Source organism: Manacus vitellinus, unplaced genomic scaffold (assembly GCF_001715985.3).
Source record: "Manacus vitellinus isolate BGI_N305 unplaced genomic scaffold, ASM171598v3 scaffold_18_pilon, whole genome shotgun sequence".
In the NCBI taxonomy this organism is placed as follows: Eukaryota; Metazoa; Chordata; class Aves; order Passeriformes; family Pipridae; genus Manacus; species Manacus vitellinus.
The window spans coordinates 14,965,662-14,984,684 of NW_021939324.1; the positions used below are offsets into that span (position 1 = coordinate 14,965,662).

Genomic DNA, 19,023 nt, shown 5'->3' on the forward strand with positions numbered 1-19,023 from the left:
AAGTCACAGTATTAAATTCAAAGAAGTTTGGGGTTGTTGTACAAGGCTATTAACATCATCCTATTCCCTGGGCTTGTAAGAAAGGAGAACTGCATTAAATTGATCACTGATGAATATGTGTCTAAGAAAGAAGAAAAAGCAATATTCATTTCTGAACATGGCAAAGCAATCTGAAGTTACACATCTCTCCCTAAACACTGATTTGGCACAGATGGCAAGAAACTATCTTTTCACTAACCTTTTCCAACTGTCCAAAATGCTGCACATGAAGATGCTTTAATTCACAGTCAAAGCACTTGGATTTTTATCAAGGCAAACTGTTGGCATTGTCAGAACAGTTTCTGTATACTGATTAATTTAATGTTTCTTTAAAATAGCAAATGATGCATAAATGGATGGACGTGTACCTAGAAAACCCTGTGAGAAGTCTTTCATTGGATCCTGTGAATTTTTATTTTTGTGGATTACAGTAATTCTTCCAATAATCCCTGCTGTTGACTGCTCATGCAGTTGTTCTGGCATGCATCTATGAATACCATAACAGATAAATCTGGCTGACAAGGAAAACGCTAATGTTGGAAGATCTGTGAACATGATGCATGTGAATAATTTCCCCTTTAGGAGGCATTCATGGATATGGTGAGTAATCAATACACATTATAGACTGTTAGACGCAAAATGCTTCTTTGCAAAATACTGTGGCAAATACCAGCTGCTATGTTTTTCCCTAAATTAATGTCAAAAAGGGCTAATCGAGGTATGAGCAAAATTAAAATCTTACAGAGATAGTAGTGATGAAGTAATATGAGTTTGGCACTCCTTTGCCTTTACAAAATAGGCAAGTTATAAGAACTGTATTGTTATGGTCGTGTTTTCTTATATGGTAACAGTATTTTGAGCAGGGAGATGTGTTTTCTTCCTATATCAAAGGAACAGTTTTCCCCATTTATTTCTTAGCCTGACTTGAAGGAAATAGCAGAGATATTGTCCCCCTATGATATTGTTTTGTTTGTCCTGAAACTTATTTATATATATACTTTCAAGTGACCTGAAAACAGGAAAAAACGCTCATTCATATGGGCATTCAGTAATCTTTAATAAATGCCTTTGTATGGTAGGTTCTCAAATGTGATTGCTTGAAAGTCAATCATATAGCATTAAAATCCCTTTATCATCATTAAAACATCTGGTTCCTCTTTGAATCACTGGTGTCTATAGTTCTTCCTGACTGAAAAAAACCTTTCTACTTTCCTTGCAATACAGTGCAGTTAACTTGCATATAAATGCTACCAGTGGTTGTTGCGTCATGCCTTGCTCCTGATGTTGGGAACCAACGTCTTGGTTAGTGCTCAGTGACTAATTTAACTAAGGCAAAGATATTCCCTCATGAAACTTGCCCTTTGAGTAAATATTGAGTCTTTCAGAATATTAGAAGGAAAAGTTATGGAAGCTATTTTAAGAAAACAAACATCCAAGTTGAGGGGTTGGGCGCGTGTTTGTTTAGCAGGTTTTCCCTCAGTGGGCGTCAGGCTCTGCGCGTCAAGAATCTGCAGGACAGCCTGAGGACGGATTTTCCCCGGGGATGGTGCGGGCACGGCCGCGCTCTCCGGAGCGCCGGGGACACGCCGGGGCCGGCCGAGCCGGGCCGTGACCGCGCTGCCGTCAACGCCGCCACTGCCCCGAGCGCCCAATGGCGGGGCTCGCGCGCCCGCGGTCACGCGGGGGTGGGGTGCCCGGCGGGCCGGACCTTGAGGGGGAGTCGCTCTCATCCCCTCTGCTTGTTTTCCTAATTACTTTTTATAACCTTGCCGTAGGACTGTCTCAGGCTTTGTAACATCCCTTGAGGGCCGGCTTAAAAACGTATCCCCTAAGCAATGAACAGCGAGGTCTTGGATGTATTTAGTCTTCCTTATCAGAGTGTGCTGGAAAGGACACTGCAGGTGTGCCCATACACCTGTCAGGGGGACTGCTTCCATTGTTTCCTAAGAATATGACTTAACTCTCTTTTTAAGAACTTTTAGAAAAAATATGTTATGCATGTCTTAACTCCCTGGGGTTCATCTTCTGACTAAGCATTTTTCAAGCATGAGCCCTGAAGTCTGCCGAGAGAGGTTTGGGACAACCTAGACGTTCTCCGTTTATCTTCTCTGAAAACTGGTTACCTGATTTTCCTTGCCAGCCCCTTGCTGTCTGTCACATTATGTGAAGCCTTGTTTGGGGAAGACTGGCAGAAGTGTTTACTGGGAAGATGTAGGAAGATAATGATATGTGCTATATTTGCAATTTAACTGAATGCAAACCATACTATGCCTGCGTATGTGCTTACCTAATCACAGACCTTGATTTAGAATGCAGATGTTTCTAGCTGTTCATCTCAACTCTTGGAGAACTGGCAAATTTGCTTATTCATGCTACAGTAGTTCCGTAAGGAGCATTTAGAGGTGCCAGGGTGTTAAGCTGCCAGTCATTGCTTTTGTTTTAATTCAGAACCTTCAAAAATCCATGCATTGCCTGTAAGATATGTCAACCTTTTCTATTGTGAATACAAATTGTCATGAAGAAAAGTTTTATATATATATATAATGTCCTCTCATGCTACTTTCAGATGTTCTTTAAAGGATGACAATGAAGATAAAGAATATCTTTCATGGCACACAAATAATTTTGTGTTTATTCAATAGAAATACTAGTTGATTGTCTTTAATAATGTTTCCAAAATGCTGATGCAACACATAAAAGGTATTCTGTGGCCAGTCTTATATGCATCATGATATTTGTAACCTCTATGTACATACAGAAACAAATATTTTAGAAGTAGGACTCACTATTTTCAGTATCTTAGAGATGTTGCTTTTTAAAGATACTTTAGAGACATGCAGTATGCCTTCATGTGCCAGTTCTTGTTTGTCTCACGTGGAATATGGGGAGAAAGAGTTGGGGGGGGGAATAAAAATATAAACCTTTTTAAAATATAATGTGTTATTTCAAATATTCAGGATTTAGTGTTGTGTAAGTAGTCAAGGGGTGGATGTGCCTTTTGCATTAGGCCCTGTATGTGGATTTAGGGAAAGAATGATGGCCCTGAGAGCAGAATTTGGTTAGGAACCCATATGCTTTTGGACATGTAGTGAGAATTCCAGTATCTGAACCCTCCTGGTAACCTTAGCAATAGGTAGGAACTGACTGCTGGCAAAAAGCAGCTATAAAATACTGTATGTTTCAAGCAGCTATATGTTTCAAGGCAGTATGACTGGGGGCACAACTGTATCAGACAGATAAGGGTAACTTTGATCTGAACGGACTCTAAAGGGTGTATAAAACTGAAACTGAAATAGACAAAAAAGAGGTATTTTGTCTGAAATTGTTTCAAAGAGTTTGGATTGTAGAGAAGTAAATACAAATTATATTAAAGGGGTGCAGTGAGTGGGGCAAGTGATATCTTGGATGACGATGAAGTTAGTCCTAGAAATACTGAGACACATTTGTGATGATAGTAGGAGGAGTGGGATTTTATAACAACTTACTGCATTACACACCATACAACATAAATTATGTATTAACAGTATACAGCTTACTGCCATTCACACTGACAGTTATTTTAGAAACATTTACTGCTGAGTTATGTAACCTAGCTTTCCTTTCCATTACATTTTATCTGCATTTGTGATGACAAACCAAATAAAGATAAACATGGCATTCAATTTTAGCTTGCTTAATTGCATAAGCAAATACTGTATGTGTCATTTAGCTTTACCATAAGGAAAACAGATGTGAGAAACCCATGTCCAAGAATAGCTGTCTTTAAACTGGCAAAGATTTGAAATTAATCCACAGGTGAATATATTGACTTCAGAATCTAAAATGTAACCTATGACTATTCATCCTTTTCTACCAACTTTTGGCCTATTAGGATTGAATGAAATTTAGTTTGGTTACCAAGACAATGGGTAAAGAAAAAAATAATCCTTTTTTGGTTGCTTTGAAATCCCACCATATTTACTTGACTATTATTGCTCTATATATTTAATGAAAAGCAATGCAAATGCATGGTTATAGATGTTATTCCTTGCCTCGTATTAATTTTATTACTGACTAATTTTTCAAGAGCATCTTAGTATCGAAATTTATCATTAACCATCAGTCTTGGCTAACCAGGGAGGTCCCAGATGACTGGAGTTTGGCCAATTTGACACCTATCCACAAGAAGGGCTGGAAGGAGGATCTGGGGAACTACAGGCCTGTCAGCCTGACCTTGGTGCCCAGGAAGGTCATGGGACAGATCATCTTGAATGTGATCACGTGGCTTGTACAGGACAACCAGCCAGCAGAGTTTGGGAAAGGCAGGTCCTGCCTGAGCACCTGATGTCCTTCTATGACCAGGTGACCTGCCTAAGTGGATGAGGGAAAGGCTGTGGATGTTATCTACCCGGTCTTCAGCTGGAGGTCAGGAAGGCTCTGCAGAAGGTCTGGACAGGCTGAATTGATGGGCCAAGGCCAACAGTACAAGGTTCAACAAGGCCAAGTGCTGAGTTCTGCACTTGGGTCACAACAACCTGAGGTAGTGACATAGGCTGGGAATGGAGTGGCGGGAAAGCTGCCTGGCAGAAAAAGACCTAGAGGTGCTGGTCCACAGTGGTTGAACATGAGGCAGTAGTGTGCCCAGCTGGCCAAGAAAGCCAATGGCATCCTGGCGTGTATCGGCAAAAGTAGGCCAGGGAAGTGCCTACACTTGGCTCTGGTGAGGCCCCACCTCAAATCCTGTGTCCAGTTTTGGGCCTCTTAGTACAAGAAGGACATTGAGGTGCTGGAGTGAGTCCAGAGAAGGGCTACAGAGCAGAGGGAGCTGGGGTTGTTTAGCTTGGACGAAAGAAAACTCAGAGGAGACCTTATCACTCTCTACAGTTATCTGAAAGGAAGTTGTAACCAGATGGTGTTGGTCTCTTCTTCCTGGCAACAAGAGGGAATGGCCTCAAGATGTGCCAGGGGAAGTACAGGAAGAATTTCTTCAGTGAAAGGCTTTTTCTTCACTGAAAGTATTGGAAAGGACTGCCCAGTGAAGTGGTGGGCACATCACTGTCCCAGGAGATGTTCAGAAAATCACTGGACATGGCACTTAGTGCTGTGGTCTAGTTGACAAGGTGGTGTTCAGTCAAAGGCTGGACTCAATGATCTTGGAGGTCTTTTCCAACCTAAATAGTTCTGTGATTAGTAAATTCCTGAATTAATGCAATTATTAATAAGGTCCTGTCTTCTGTTTTTGTCAGTGTTCTAAAATAATCATGCTAAATTGTTTATTTTTACATTTTATGGAACTTTATATGATTTTCAGCCATCCAAAATTTTGGTTTGGCTTTCCATTGTTAAGTAAGTTCTCCCACTTCATAAAAATAGAATGTGTAACTGTGAAGAAAACTGATGGTAGATGAAGATCTTTATGCTAATACATAAAATCAGCTTTTCTTTATGTTCTTAGGACATGATGAGTCACCTCAGCTCACGAAGTTACGGGGAACTGAGTCTGACCAGTGCTATGCCATTCTCTTTACTATGACATAACTCTTCACTTCTAACCTCAGTGTTTCATGCTGGTATTTATTCATCTGCCTGTTCTAAAAATACTTGTATTTTATAGTGGGGAAAGAAGAAAGGCTTCTTTCCTAACTGCATTTGAACACATATTTAACTAGTTTTTCAGATATTTTATACTTAACATAAAAGCCGTAGAGGAATATCTCAGTGCCTCCTTTAGAAATCTGAATTTGAATCTGAATTTGGGAAAAAAAGAATCGAGATTTCTTGAACAGAAGCAATCTGTTTAAGACCAAAGAATTTTGGTCTCTGTGACCAATAGATTTTCACAGTACTGCTAAAAATGAAGGATCACCTTATTCTCTGTTTTCTTATGCTCAGTGACAGGTGTAACTTGCCTTCAGGCGTTGTCAAAGTTTATTTCCCAAGTTAGAATGAGTGAAGTAAGATGTAGTAAGATACTGACTGAAACAAAGAGTTTCATTTCAAGGTATCTTAAACCTTTTCCTTTGTATTTCTAATACCTTATTTTCCCCGTAGCACCTAACCAGCATTCAGCATGATGAATATCAGGGAAGAAATGAAATAATTTCTACTGTTTTCAAAATAGGACAAGGCTTCCTTTGTTTATTATTAATCTTAGCAGTCTTTTGACTGTCTGTAATGTTTGCATGTGAAAAATTGAAAATACTCCACATGTCCTACTTAGCTAAGTCTGACAGCACCCCTAGTGAGTAGGTTAGGTATATATCTGTATATGTAAATTACATCATTCACCACAGAAGTGCTCTGTAGTCTTCCATACAATAGTTATGGCACTTTTTCATGCAGAATTTCTGTGCAGGCAAGATAATTTAACTACATGAGCTAATATAAACTGTTATTGCTCAATTTGTGTAGATGAGTATCCTGTTGGGATTTTAATCTATTGTTCCAGAATGAGATCATATAACCTGCATTTTTGGATTACTACTGTACTCATATTTATATTACCACAACTGAGTCAAACTAAACTTTTTTATTTTTGGGATGCGGATCTTGCCAAACCCTGTCTTTTGCTCTTCTGTCCTCAGCATATAATCTGTAAATGAAGTTATTTCCTACCTTGGTCCTTTTGATGCACTACAGTTTTTGTTATTTTGTATTGAAAACACTTTGAAACACTATGTCTCATTATAAGTAGAGTACATCTTTTAACCAGTCGTTTTCAGGCTAAATTAATGTTATTTCTTGAAGGATCCTGTAAACTTGCAGGAAGTCTTGCTGTTGCTGTGTATAATCCTGATTATATCTTCTTGGAAAGTCAAGTCACAGTAGTAAAAACTAAACTGAAGATTCTTTTACTCGTAAAAAACCTGTTGAGTGTTCATTCTGTTCCTTTCCAGTCTTTTCACTCTTACCTGTTTACAAAGGATTGTTTTCTCGTCTTTGGGAAGAGTTAATCCATTGCTGCAGTTTGACTCATCAAAAATTACCCGACGCCACTACGTCCTAAGTATAATTTAATAATGAAGAAAAAAACCTCAAAACTGTTTAAGTTATTGTTACAGTAAACATGATCAATTATATATTACTTAATTATACTTTTTCATTTACAAAGTATTTTGTAAGTAGATCTCTGGGTGCTTATATTTTTTCTAAACATTCTGACCTGAGTTTCGTGCATATGGTCTTTCATTCACAGAGCAGTTCACTTAAGGAATTTGTCTACTACTGGGAAAAGAAATTACAGTGTTAAATATTTTGGTAAATTAACACGTTTACTCGAAATCCTTTTATTTGGCATGCAGAGACAACCAAAGGATTGTCCATGTCTGTAAGTGGAGACTGACTATTTTCTCTGATATTTTCAACTCAGTATTTGTGGGCAGGGAGAAGAGTAGAGGGAGGAGAGAGAAGAATGACAAAAAATGTTGAAAGCTGACAAAAAATGAAGAGGGCTGGTTAAGAATTATAATTTACAGCTTATTATACTTTCATCTCATTAAAATAGAAATAGGTGTCACTGGTACACTACACTAAATGGCAATTTTTATGCTAATATTAATTCAGTATTGCCTGAAACCTAAATTGAGTACATCATACTTGATATTTTTTGTGACTCAATTAACTCTTTGATCATAGCAGAATGATTTAAGATAATTGTTATTTTAACCATTACAAAATATAAGAATATTTCCAGTAAAAGCTACTTGTCAGTAGATATTAATAAACAGAATAATTTTCCCTGTGTGACTCACTCTGTGAAATTAGCAAAATGAAGGCACAAAATTAAAGGCTTCAAAGGAGTGGATAAAACCAGGCAGAGTATCTGAAAAAAGCATGAACAGTTTTTCGTAGGAAACTGATAACTATTTTTAAGTGTCCAATCCATTTATACTGGAAACATGTAAGCAGAAAGAAGGGGCATTTATTTCTCTACTTTTAAGACTGGCTAACTTGATATTCCTGGATTACTGGAGAATTTATTACTGTTTTTAAAAATGTGTATGAAAAAATGGTATGAAAGTCTGTATTTTGTCTAATTTAGGCAGTAACCCTCCTGCTCTTGAGAACTAAATGAAACAATTGCCTGAATATTAAAGCTACTCAAACTCTGGAAAGCTGTAGTTAAATTGAGTATACCTAAGTCTCCAATTCAGCTGTGTGAAGGAATCTGTTTCTTTAGTTTTATTTGGCTTAGTTAGTCTCTCAAAAAGATGATATCTAGTCTACTTAAACCACAACTTTAAATTTTATGGAAAGGCTTTATTCAGTAACATTGCAAAAAATGTGGAAGATTCAATTTTTTTTTTCAAAGTGTCATGGCTTCATATTTTCAATTGTCTGAAGAAATTGGTTTAGATTGCATTATTATAGTGTCATTTTAATTGGTTTACTTTGGTATGGCAGATGTTAGCTTGTTCCCTTAATGAAAACAGAGAATTCTTATAGAGGTGAAAAAAGATAACTTTACTCTTTCTATCTGCAATGAAATGTAGCTCCTTATTTTAATGATTTTTGTATAACACTGATCACATTCTTAGTTTCAGCCACTAACAAATGGTCACATATGGACACATTTTTAATGTCAGTAGCTAAGGATTAAATAATATGTATTATCATATGGATGTAACTCTAACAGAACATTGGCGTGTCCTTCACAAGTTTTAGGGCTTGACACAACAGTCATTAGATGAAATTCTAGGGTCAGTTCTATGCCTAGTTGAACAATAATATGATCTTTAGAACATTTTAAGAAAAAAAAATGTTCCTTATGCCATTTTATATTCCATTTCTTTTGTGTGTCTTATTCTGCATTATTAATTGATTTATTGTTCTTTACAAATTTATTTGAACAGATTTTAAAGAACAAGTTCTTAAACCATTAGGGTTTTTAAGAGGGACTTGTTTTCTGTTGATATCAGTATACCCTTGGTTACTTACAAACAACTTAAAGTTTTCAGTTTAACTTCCTTTAAACTGGAAAAATATACATCTCACTTGTAACAGATCTTGGAAATTCAGAACTGAGCAAGCCCTTCATGGTGAAATAGGCTTTCTGGTAACAGTAGAAGCATTGAGCACAGAGGCTCATAGACCCCAGTGATATGTACATATGGATACTAGGGAAGAAATGTTTCAAAAGTTGGTTTTGTTTGCTGTTGTATCTGTGACAACCCACCCATCTATATTCTCTGTAGGCAAATAATGCCTTAAGGGAAGTGAGTAGATTTTAGTTGTCAAATGATTGATTGCAGTGTTATTTTCATTTAGTGTACAATTAAATACTTGAGACATATTAAAAATAGCAGGCTAACTGTGTTTTTGACTACTATTTTAAATTTGATTTGGTGGATCTGAACTTTAGTTGATATTTTTTATGTTTACCAAATACTGACCAATTTAAAATCATTTTAATTCATCAAATCATAGAATCATAGAATGGTTTGGTTGGAAGGGGCCTTAAAGATTCATCTAGCTCCAACTTCCGCCATGAGCAGGGAACCTTCCACTAGACAGGTTACTCAGAACCCCGTCCAGTCTTGTCTTCAACACCTCCAGGGATGGAGAGTCCACAACCTCTCTGGGTAACCTGTTCCAGTGCCTCACCACACTCACAGTAAAGAATTTCCTCCTAGTATGTAATCTAAACCTCTACTGTTTCAGTTTAAAGCCGTTCTCCCTTGTCCTATCACTACATGCCCTTGTAGAAAGTCCCTCTCCAGCTACCTTGTAGGCCCCCTTTAGGTACTGGAAGGTGCTATAAAACCTTCTCCAGTCTGAACAGCCCTGATTCTCTCAGCCTGTCTCCATAGGAGAGGTGCTCCATCCCTGTGACCAACTTAGTGGCTCTCCTCTGAATTCACTGCAACAGGTCAACGTCTTTGTTGTGTTGAGTGTCCTGGAGCTGGCTGCAGCACTCCAGGTGAAGTCTTACCAAAGTGAAGTAGGTGGGCAGAATCCCTCCCTCGACCTGGCCATACAGCTTTTGATGCAGCCCAAGATACAAGCTGGCTTTCTGGGCTGCAAGTGCACGTTGCTGGGTCGTGTTCAGCTTTTCGTGCACAAATACCCTTAAGTCTCTCTTCCCAAGGCTGCTCTCAAACCATTCTCCAAGCTGAAGATTTTGTGCATCTTGGACCATTTGTGAAATTTTGTTTTTGTGGTCTGTAATTTAAACAGTGTCATCTTCCAGTGTTAATTCTTGGGTTAATTTGTCTTTAATTAGTATTGTAAGTATAGTAATTGAAAAAGGAGTGAGGTATGTCATCCATACCTACTCTCAGAACTTCAGACAGAGGAACAACATGTGATATCTAGATACATTCAGATGTGTATGGAAATCATGTACACAATAAGGACAAAATAAAGCAATTTTAATAGGTTGGATTTAGTGAAATAACAATGTACATGTACATGCCATCCTCTAACAGCAGATTTATTTACTAAAAAAGTACCGGTGTGAGAAGTAAATCTATTTAGCTTTGCATTTGATTGCATCCATTCATCAGCTTATTTATATTTAGGCATCTAAATAATAACTTAGGCTTCCAACTTCAGATACTTTATTTAATTCTTAAACTCTGATAGAGGTATTTCATCCAATGTTTTTCAACTCATGGAAGATCTGAAAGTTCCCAGCAACCTTCTTGAAATCTGTCACTCTATTTTTTTCGTACCCATTATAAAGTATCATTTCATGCAACGGGTCTCATGGCATAACTGCCCTAACAAACATGGCCTATAACTTCTATTGGGCTCCCATGTTTTGCCTTTCCTCAGTATTTTAATTTGTAAATAGTGGGTGGGAACCTTTACAGACATTCCAAATTAGCCATACAATTTCATTTTCTATATTTGGCTCCATATATATTCTACTATCTGACGGTTTTTCATCTGGCATCCATAATGTCCTCTTTTTAGTGTCTTACCTTCTTGCTTCCAAATAGGACACACACCAAACAGACACAGTGAAATAAAAATTATCACTTTCCCCATAAGCTAGTTAGAGTTTTGAGGTATGAAGAAATTTATATGTGGGAGAAAAGTGGGAGATAAATTCCTTAAATGCTAGGGTAGTGTCATACAGAAAAGCCTATTTTTGTGTACAGGCTGAGAGATACCCAACTTTACGTCCACTTATTTTTTGGGGTACTTTCAGCCCTTCCACACTTACTGGTTGTCTCAGATGCTGAGAGCGTAGTTTTCTTATCTGTACTTTAACACAGAGATCTTGACATGGAGATTTGGTGAGGGCTATGAATCAACAAATACCTTTTCTTTCTCTTTTACTGTTTGGACTTTTCACCTCAAGTGTCCTGGGAAAGCTCTTCAAGTTGAAAGTACAGCAGACACTGTGCAGAGAGTTTTCAAGCCTTTTGAATAACTGACATAGAAAGTGTTCTTTCTTACGGAATATCTGTAGCAGAGTAACCTGTCCCATGAAGGTATAATAATCCTAGAAATTGCTCAGAAAAGGAGAGTACTGCTGTGGTTTTGGTTTTGTATTGCCCTTTCTAATCCAACAGTATTTGGAATATCCAGCCCACAAATACTGAAATACCCTTTCCAATATTAGGCAGATTTTTTGGGGGGATTAGTTTGGGATATTAGACATTATAGCTGGATAAAAATACAGTTAGGGTGCTATGGTGGTTATCTATATAATAAATATTTTCAAGTTTTAACTGCTGTTATGCTTAAGTCATTGAAGCATATGTTGTTGAGCTATATGCTATACAGTATCTTTAGCAAGAGTGAAATCTGTATACACGGTAGAATCCTTGCAGCCTAATAATATTTCTTGCTATAGGATTGCATTTTGAAAGGAAATGTGGCTTGTGGTGAAGTAACTACCACTGCAAATGCCACAGTCACAAAAAGGTATGCATGCTGAGCTGTGGCTGAGCTAATATCTGCCTATTTATGGCAACCAAGCAGGAATCAGAGATTAAGTCATAATAAGGTAGGGATTGTACCAGCTAGAGGCTCACTTGTTTGTTCCATGTAGTAGAAGAAGGATTTTAGAGAAGATGATTTACAGCATTGCTTATCCCTTGCAAAGTGACTATGAATAGAAGTTGTAAGACTTTTTTTGCATAATGAACATTTTTGAATGCAATCTTACTATAAGATACTCAGGCCATTGTTTCATTCATTCTACAATATATGAAAACAAAAAATTCTGATTTGAAAAATTATACAACTTCCTGAAACAGAATACATGAATGTATCTGAATCTGCCTTTAAAACCTGTAAAATAGAAAAGATCTGATCAGATAAGCAGTGGCATTTGTATTAAAAAGAATAAATAAATAAATAAATAAATAAATCAACCAATCACTAATAAAACCAAACACATGAAGATTTTCAGTCTTTTTCTTTGCACTTTGAAAGTCTTTCAACTGTCATTGAAATGTTTAATTTCTGCCACCCTCTCCCCCCCTTCCAAAAAATAAAAGATCTGGTTATCTCCTTATGTAGTACTTTTGATAAAGATTTTGATATATGGAAAATATAAAGTAAGTAAGCATAATTGTGACTGTGAGTTCAAGTTCACTGCTTTCCTGAAATGCCATTTGCTTTCCATATATTCATGGTATATAGTACTGGGTATCAAACAAGTGGGCAGATACAGAATGCTGGGCAGGAAGAAGTACTTTGAAATTGTAATTTATATGTAAAAGTATTTATATATGGGAGTTTTTTTCCTGATTTCTTAAAGAAATGTGGCCTACAGGATCATATGTATCTGATTCCCCCCTTTTTATACCTTTGGAACCTGTTTTATAATTCCAAGCAAATTTTGGATGATAGACGTTTTAAAACTTAACTTCATCTATACAACAGTGTTGGTTAGAAAATGCCTTCAGTTTGTGCTGAAGGAAGGACTTCTGTGACCTGGCAATGCAACTCCTGACAGTGGCTGGCCTGGCAAAACCCTTGCAGAGCTTGCTGTCAGCTTAGTGCTTCTTGCCTCCTGTACCTTCAACTCGTGTTTCTGCAGGTGGGTCACTGGAGAGGGAGATGTCTAAGCTTCGCATTCTTCATTGCAATTCAGGTGTACTGTGAAAATGATGCCATTGAAGTCTGTTACATACACATGGGTGGGAAACTGTGGAGTCAAAACATCATCCATGCAGACATGTTCAGGACAGAAACAGAATGGAGTCTGCAGTAATGATAAATCCATATCTCTGATAGCTAGAGACTTTATCTCTAAACATCATATTCTGAATATTTTAAAAAGCCCGTCATAAAGATCTTAAGTGCTTTAGCTGCCTCTGAAACCTTGAAGAAGAATGCTCTCACAGAATGGCAATCTAGTCCAGTTGTGTTACTCTTCCACATTATCAATAACATAGGTAAGAGCAAGGATTGGGAAAGCACCAGAACATCTCAGAATAATGATGATATAATATTTTCCTTACTAGAAATGTGCTCAGTATTTTAACTGTCAGTTACAGAAAACACAGAATGAGATAATTAGAAGCATATATAAATTTTGTAAAAACCTACTCTCCTTTCCTCTTCACCAGTGCTTTAAGTGCTCTAAAAATGCTGAATATTCAAGATGCTTGAGTTATAGATTTCAGAAACATAAGTTGAGGATATCAGTACATTTGGAATGAGATTTTTCATAGCAACAGTGACTGCTACAGGCTTTAAGATGTGTCGTATTTCTGATACCAAAAGAGGCTTTGGCATCCTGGATAAATTTTGCACTATCATTAGTATTTGTTAGGGAATACTTTGAAGAAAGTACAGATGTGCTTGTATGTCTTAAAAAAGTAAAGAAGACTTTTTTTTCTTGTGTTCTGAGTCTCTTGAGGGAGTACACAGAATGAAAGAATGGTTTGGGTTGGAGGGGACCTTTAAAGGTCAGCTAGTCTAACCCCCTCAGCAATGAGCAGGGACATCTTCAACTAGATCATGTTTCTTGGAGCACTGTTCTAGCTTGACCTTAAATATTTCCAGAAACCACCTCTCTGGGCAACTTGTTCCAATATTTCACTGCCCTCATTGCAAAAAATTTCTTGTTTAGATCTAGACTGAGTCTACCCTCTTTCCTTTTAAAACCATTACCCCTTGCCCTATCACTAGAGGCTCTACTAAAAGGTTCCCACCTCTCTTATAAGCCCCCTCTAAGTACTGAAACACCACAAAAAGGTCTTCTTGAAGCCTTCTCTTCTTCAGGCCCAACAACCCCAACTCTCTCAGCCTTTCTTTGTAATAGGGGCGTCCCATCCCTCTGATCATCTTCATGGCCCTACTCTGAACTCACTCTGACAGGTCCATGTCTTTCCTGTGGTGAGGACTCCAGACCTGGACACTGTACTCCAGGTGGGGTCTCACCAGAGCACAGCAGAGGGACAGAATCAGCTCCTTTGAACTGCTGCCCACGCTGCTTTTGATGCAGCCCAGAACAAGGATTTCTGGGCTATGAGTGCACATTGATGGCTCATGTCCAACTTCTCATTCACCAGCACCCCCAAGTCCTTCTTGGCAGAGCTGCTCTCAATCCCTTCATCCCCCAGCCTGTATTGATGCTGGTTGTTTTCCTAACCCAGATTCAGGACCTTGCACCTGGCCTTGTTGAACCTCATTAAATTCACATGGATTTACTTTTTTAGCTTGTTGAGATCCCTCTGGATGGCATTCCATGCCTCAGGCGTGTCAACCACACCATTCATCTTGGTGTCATCTTCAAACTTGCTGAGGGTACATTCAATCCCGCTGTCCGTGTCATTGATGAAGATAATAAACAGTACTGGTTGCAGTCATCACAGATCTCCATCCAGACATTAAGTGATTGTTAGCTACCCTTTGCATGAGACCATCCAGTCAGTTCCTCATCCACTGAATAGACCATTTGTGAAATCCATCTCTCTCCAATTTAGAGAGAAGGATGTTGTGGGGGATCGTGTCAAAGGCTTTACAGAAGTCCAGATAAATAAAAACCTTAGTTCTTCCCTTGTCCACTGCTGTAGTTGCTCCATCATAGAAAGCCACTACGTTGATCAGGCAGAACTTGTCCTTGGTGAAGTCATGCTGGCTGTCTTGAATCACCTCGTGGTCCCCCAAGAGCCTCAGCACAGCTTCTAGGAGAATCTGTTCCATGATTTTCCCAGGCACATTGGTGAGGCTCACAGGTCAGTAGTTCCCAGAGTCCTCCTTTCACCATTTTTAAAAATAGGTGCAATGTTTCCCTTTTTAGGGACTTCACCTGACTGTCATAATATTTAGGTAGCTAGAATCAAGATTTCTATGTGGGTCTTTAATGAATTGATGCAGTTTCCTTTGCAGGAAAAAAAAAATCTGATATAGTTGAATTATTTTTCTTTACATTAGAAGTCAGGACAGGAAAATAAACAAGGTCTCTTCCAATCCAGCATATTCTATGATTCTGTGTGATTCTGTGAAATGGTATAACAATGTATTCAGTGATACATATTCTTACTGTACGGAGATTTTCAACACTTGGACATCAGAATTTCTCATGCACTATGAAATTGAATGGCAAATATCAGGTAATTTTTGTATTCTAAATATGGATCTGCAGTGATGGGAGATGGCTGATGGCAGAGTCTAAGAGAATTCTTCTTAGAAAGGCCCCCAAAATTTAAGAAAAGTTGCTCTTGATAAAGATGTGCTTGAGATGTTAAAAAAATGTCTTGCCTGTGGATCCTTTATTGTCTTGGCGTTTTAAGGGCAAGTTTAACCAACCTTGCTAGGCAAATTTAGCTACAGTTCTATTGGATTTTCTAATACTTCTCTGTTATACCTATTTGGCAAAATAGAAGAAATCAATGGGGTTTAATTGGCCACTTGAACAGCCTTTGAATAGCATATTGGAGAAATGCATGGAAGTAATTGACTGTTGCATGTTAAAAATAGCTGTGAAAAGGTTTGTACAATTTGGAGCCTGTGACAACAGGCAGTGTCACCCAGAATATCCTTTCTGGTGAATGATTTTTTTTTTTTTAATCTGCTGTATTCTTACATAATGACTAAGTAGTATTATCTATCATTTCTGAGGCCTATACTTTGGGAGTAATAGGGATCTGGTAGAATTTAATGTTACAACTAATATATTTCAAATAGTTATTCTATTGTATCTGTAATGTAAGTAATATATAAGATGTGTAAACTTAAGGTATACTTTAAGTTATCTTTGATAGCCATTTGGGTTCTCTTTCTATTTTAACTATTAATATTGTTCTTTTAAAATAATGTATCAATTATTTACCTCTCTGAAAATAAATCACTAGAGGTTAGTGATTTTTTATTAAAGTTTTTTCTTAAAGATTTTTTTTTTCTTAAAGTTACTTAAACAAGGAAACAAAGTAGATTATTCATCTAATAATAGACCTGGGAAGAAAGTTCAAAAAGTCATTTAAACCTTTGAAAATGGAATTTATAACAGTAGAAAACTTTTGCACAAATGCATTCTTTGGAAACGTGGTTTCAGTCAATACTAATACCACTTTTATCTTAAATTGCATGAATAGTCTTAATGTATAAAAAGGTGATTTGTAGTTCTGTGCTGGAGCAGTCTGCCAAGCTCAAATGAGAGTTTATGTTTTTGATGGTATCTTCTTTCCCCAAAATAATCCCAAGGATGCAGAGAGTTTGTTTTCTCCATAGACCTGTAGAATGCCCTGAATACTAGGCCACATAATAATCTTGCATGTCTTTATTTCTGTCCTTTTTCACCAAGCCATCACATATTACATAGAATGCTCCCACAGGAGTTCTCTATCAAGGTGAATAGGGCAATCAGCAAACAGCAGAAGCAATTAAATGTAGATCCTATTGTCTCATGGCAGAGCTGTTTAATAAATTATGATACCCTTAGCAGTAGCTTCTTATCTCAATATGTTTTTCACCTTGGTGAGAAAAACAGATTAAAAATAATTTATGAATAATCCAAATTGATTTTCAAGAGCTTTTTTTATTAGATAATGGAATCAAAAATCTATTTACTTCAGCAGTATTATTTGGAAACTTTTTTCTCTTTTCTCTGTTAGATTATTTTATAATCTTTTAATACACAGGGCTCGTACTCCATTTGAATCAAAAAACCCTAACACAACTAAGCACAACTGCTTTCTATAATTGAACATAATGGTAGCTTTCAGTTTCACTATGCTGTGTAATTAAAGTATTTTCAACCTGAAATGGTATGAAATATGTCTCTAAAATAGTCCAAATATTATAATCTATTAAATAAAATGTAAAGTATACAATGTGCTTATTATCTATGCATCACCTATCTAATAATTCTGTTATTTTTACTGAAGAGTTTCTGTGTAAACTGTATGTCCAGAAAAAATACATATTTTTCTGTAATTTCTGAATTCTGATGTTTTCTAATAAACTAAGTAACTGAAAGAAATATAGTAGGCTTTTTTTCCCATAACATGCTACAGTTGCTACCAACTTGGATATCTTTCACTGAAAGCCCAATTTTCGCTTTTATTATTCATTAATTATTTGAGTGAAATTTTATATCACCTTAGTTCTTTTGTGTGTATTCTGTCAGGAGCGTAATGTAATATCTGACATACAGTGATGGGCATATTGTGTTTTTTCTATCTCATTGAATTTTATAAATAGTTTTTGTTTTGATTTAACTTGTGTACATGGAAATACCTTACATTGTTTTTGCTTTTCCTTACTAGATACAAAAGATAGATTGATGTTTTAAAAGATCTTTTTTCAACAAGTTCCAGATAATGTTTCAAACCTGTAATTTGTATAATATTTAAGAATACTTTCTCCTTTTTTATTTCTGTAGTAATGTTTGGTACATTTGTTGCTTATTTGTGTTGCATTTAACTTTTCACTGTTATTTTTAGTATTTTTATGATGATATTGTCAGTTACTTTTATTTCCTATATAATAGTTATAGCTTTTCTTCGTAAGACAACATTGGAACCTCTGATATATTTTTTCTCTCTAGTTCTTGCTGCTCATCCTGCTGCAAGCGTTATAGAACACCAATACTAAAACCATACAAGATTGAAAACATACTGACTGTTGCTGGAACCTAATAAAGAGTTTTCTCTCTATAATTTTTTTAAAAGTAGTAGATTCTTGAGAAAACATTTTCTGGAAATAATAAGCTAGCAAGCTTATAACTTTATTTACTGGGTTTTTTTCATTTTTTGTTTTGTTTTGTTTTTTTCCCTCACTCAATCAAGATGCAATTTCTTCAGTAGAAGTTTCAGAATACTTACTTCACTGTTTTTTTTGCTCACATACCCTACTTCTGTGTATAGACTTTTGCTATAAATATCAAAAAGTTTCTAGTGAATTACATTCTCGTTGGTGAGCTTTTAGTACCCAACAGGGCTTTTTAGCTCCGTATGTGATTAATAGGTCAGTTCTGAGCTCTCTGAGTACTATTTCAGTGCCTCATAATCCAGCCCTGCTGTAGCTAATTTCATTGAGACGTCAGCAGCTATTATTCTCACTAATGTAACTGGTATCACTCTTAAGGACCCATGTGACTGCTCTTCTCCTCTTTCTCTAGTCCTAATGATATCTTTAACTTTGCAACACGTCAGATGCCTGTTTCAATGTTATTAGACTTCATTTCTACTGTGTCATCATTTAGCCCCTTTACTTTGACATTCACATCTTGTTAAAAGGAGAATCGTGCAGATTTCCCGGACTAATTTTTTGATAAAAAAGGAGCTGTGTTCTCATCTCAGTCATGAAGGAACAAACAAAAATTCAAGCAAAAGTAATTTAATGAATCTGTGTGACCAAGCAGAATTCCAATTTGAGGTGGTTAAAAGATATTGGATATTGTGGAAACCTAAAAGCTCAGGGTAGTTTTAGGGGAAAGCCTGATTAGGTTATGAAAAGAATTAGATGGGATGAGGAGCTCTAGATATTCTTTAAAAGGACCAAATGTGGGTAATTGGAAGATTGTGCCAGTGTTAAAAAATCAATTTGCAGAAGCACCAGAAAAATAGTTGCTGTCTCTGATAGATTTTCGTT

The 19,023-nt window shown here is 36.8% G+C and overlaps 1 protein-coding gene across 2 annotated transcripts in view; it reads left to right on the forward strand.

The window, feature by feature from the left end:
* The window catches only part of PDE4D (phosphodiesterase 4D), a 340,514-nt gene that overhangs the window by 61,722 nt on the left and 259,769 nt on the right, over positions 1–19,023 (forward strand). The window contains exon 2 of one of the 2 annotated variants that reach the window (XM_018070370.2): positions 378–639. The exons of the other annotated variant lie outside the window; for it this stretch is intronic. Coding sequence (XP_017925859.1) covers positions 593–639 — 47 coding nt within the window. The 5' untranslated portion in view covers positions 378–592. The remainder of the gene's footprint in view (positions 1–377; positions 640–19,023) is intronic. 2 annotated transcript variants of the gene reach the window in all.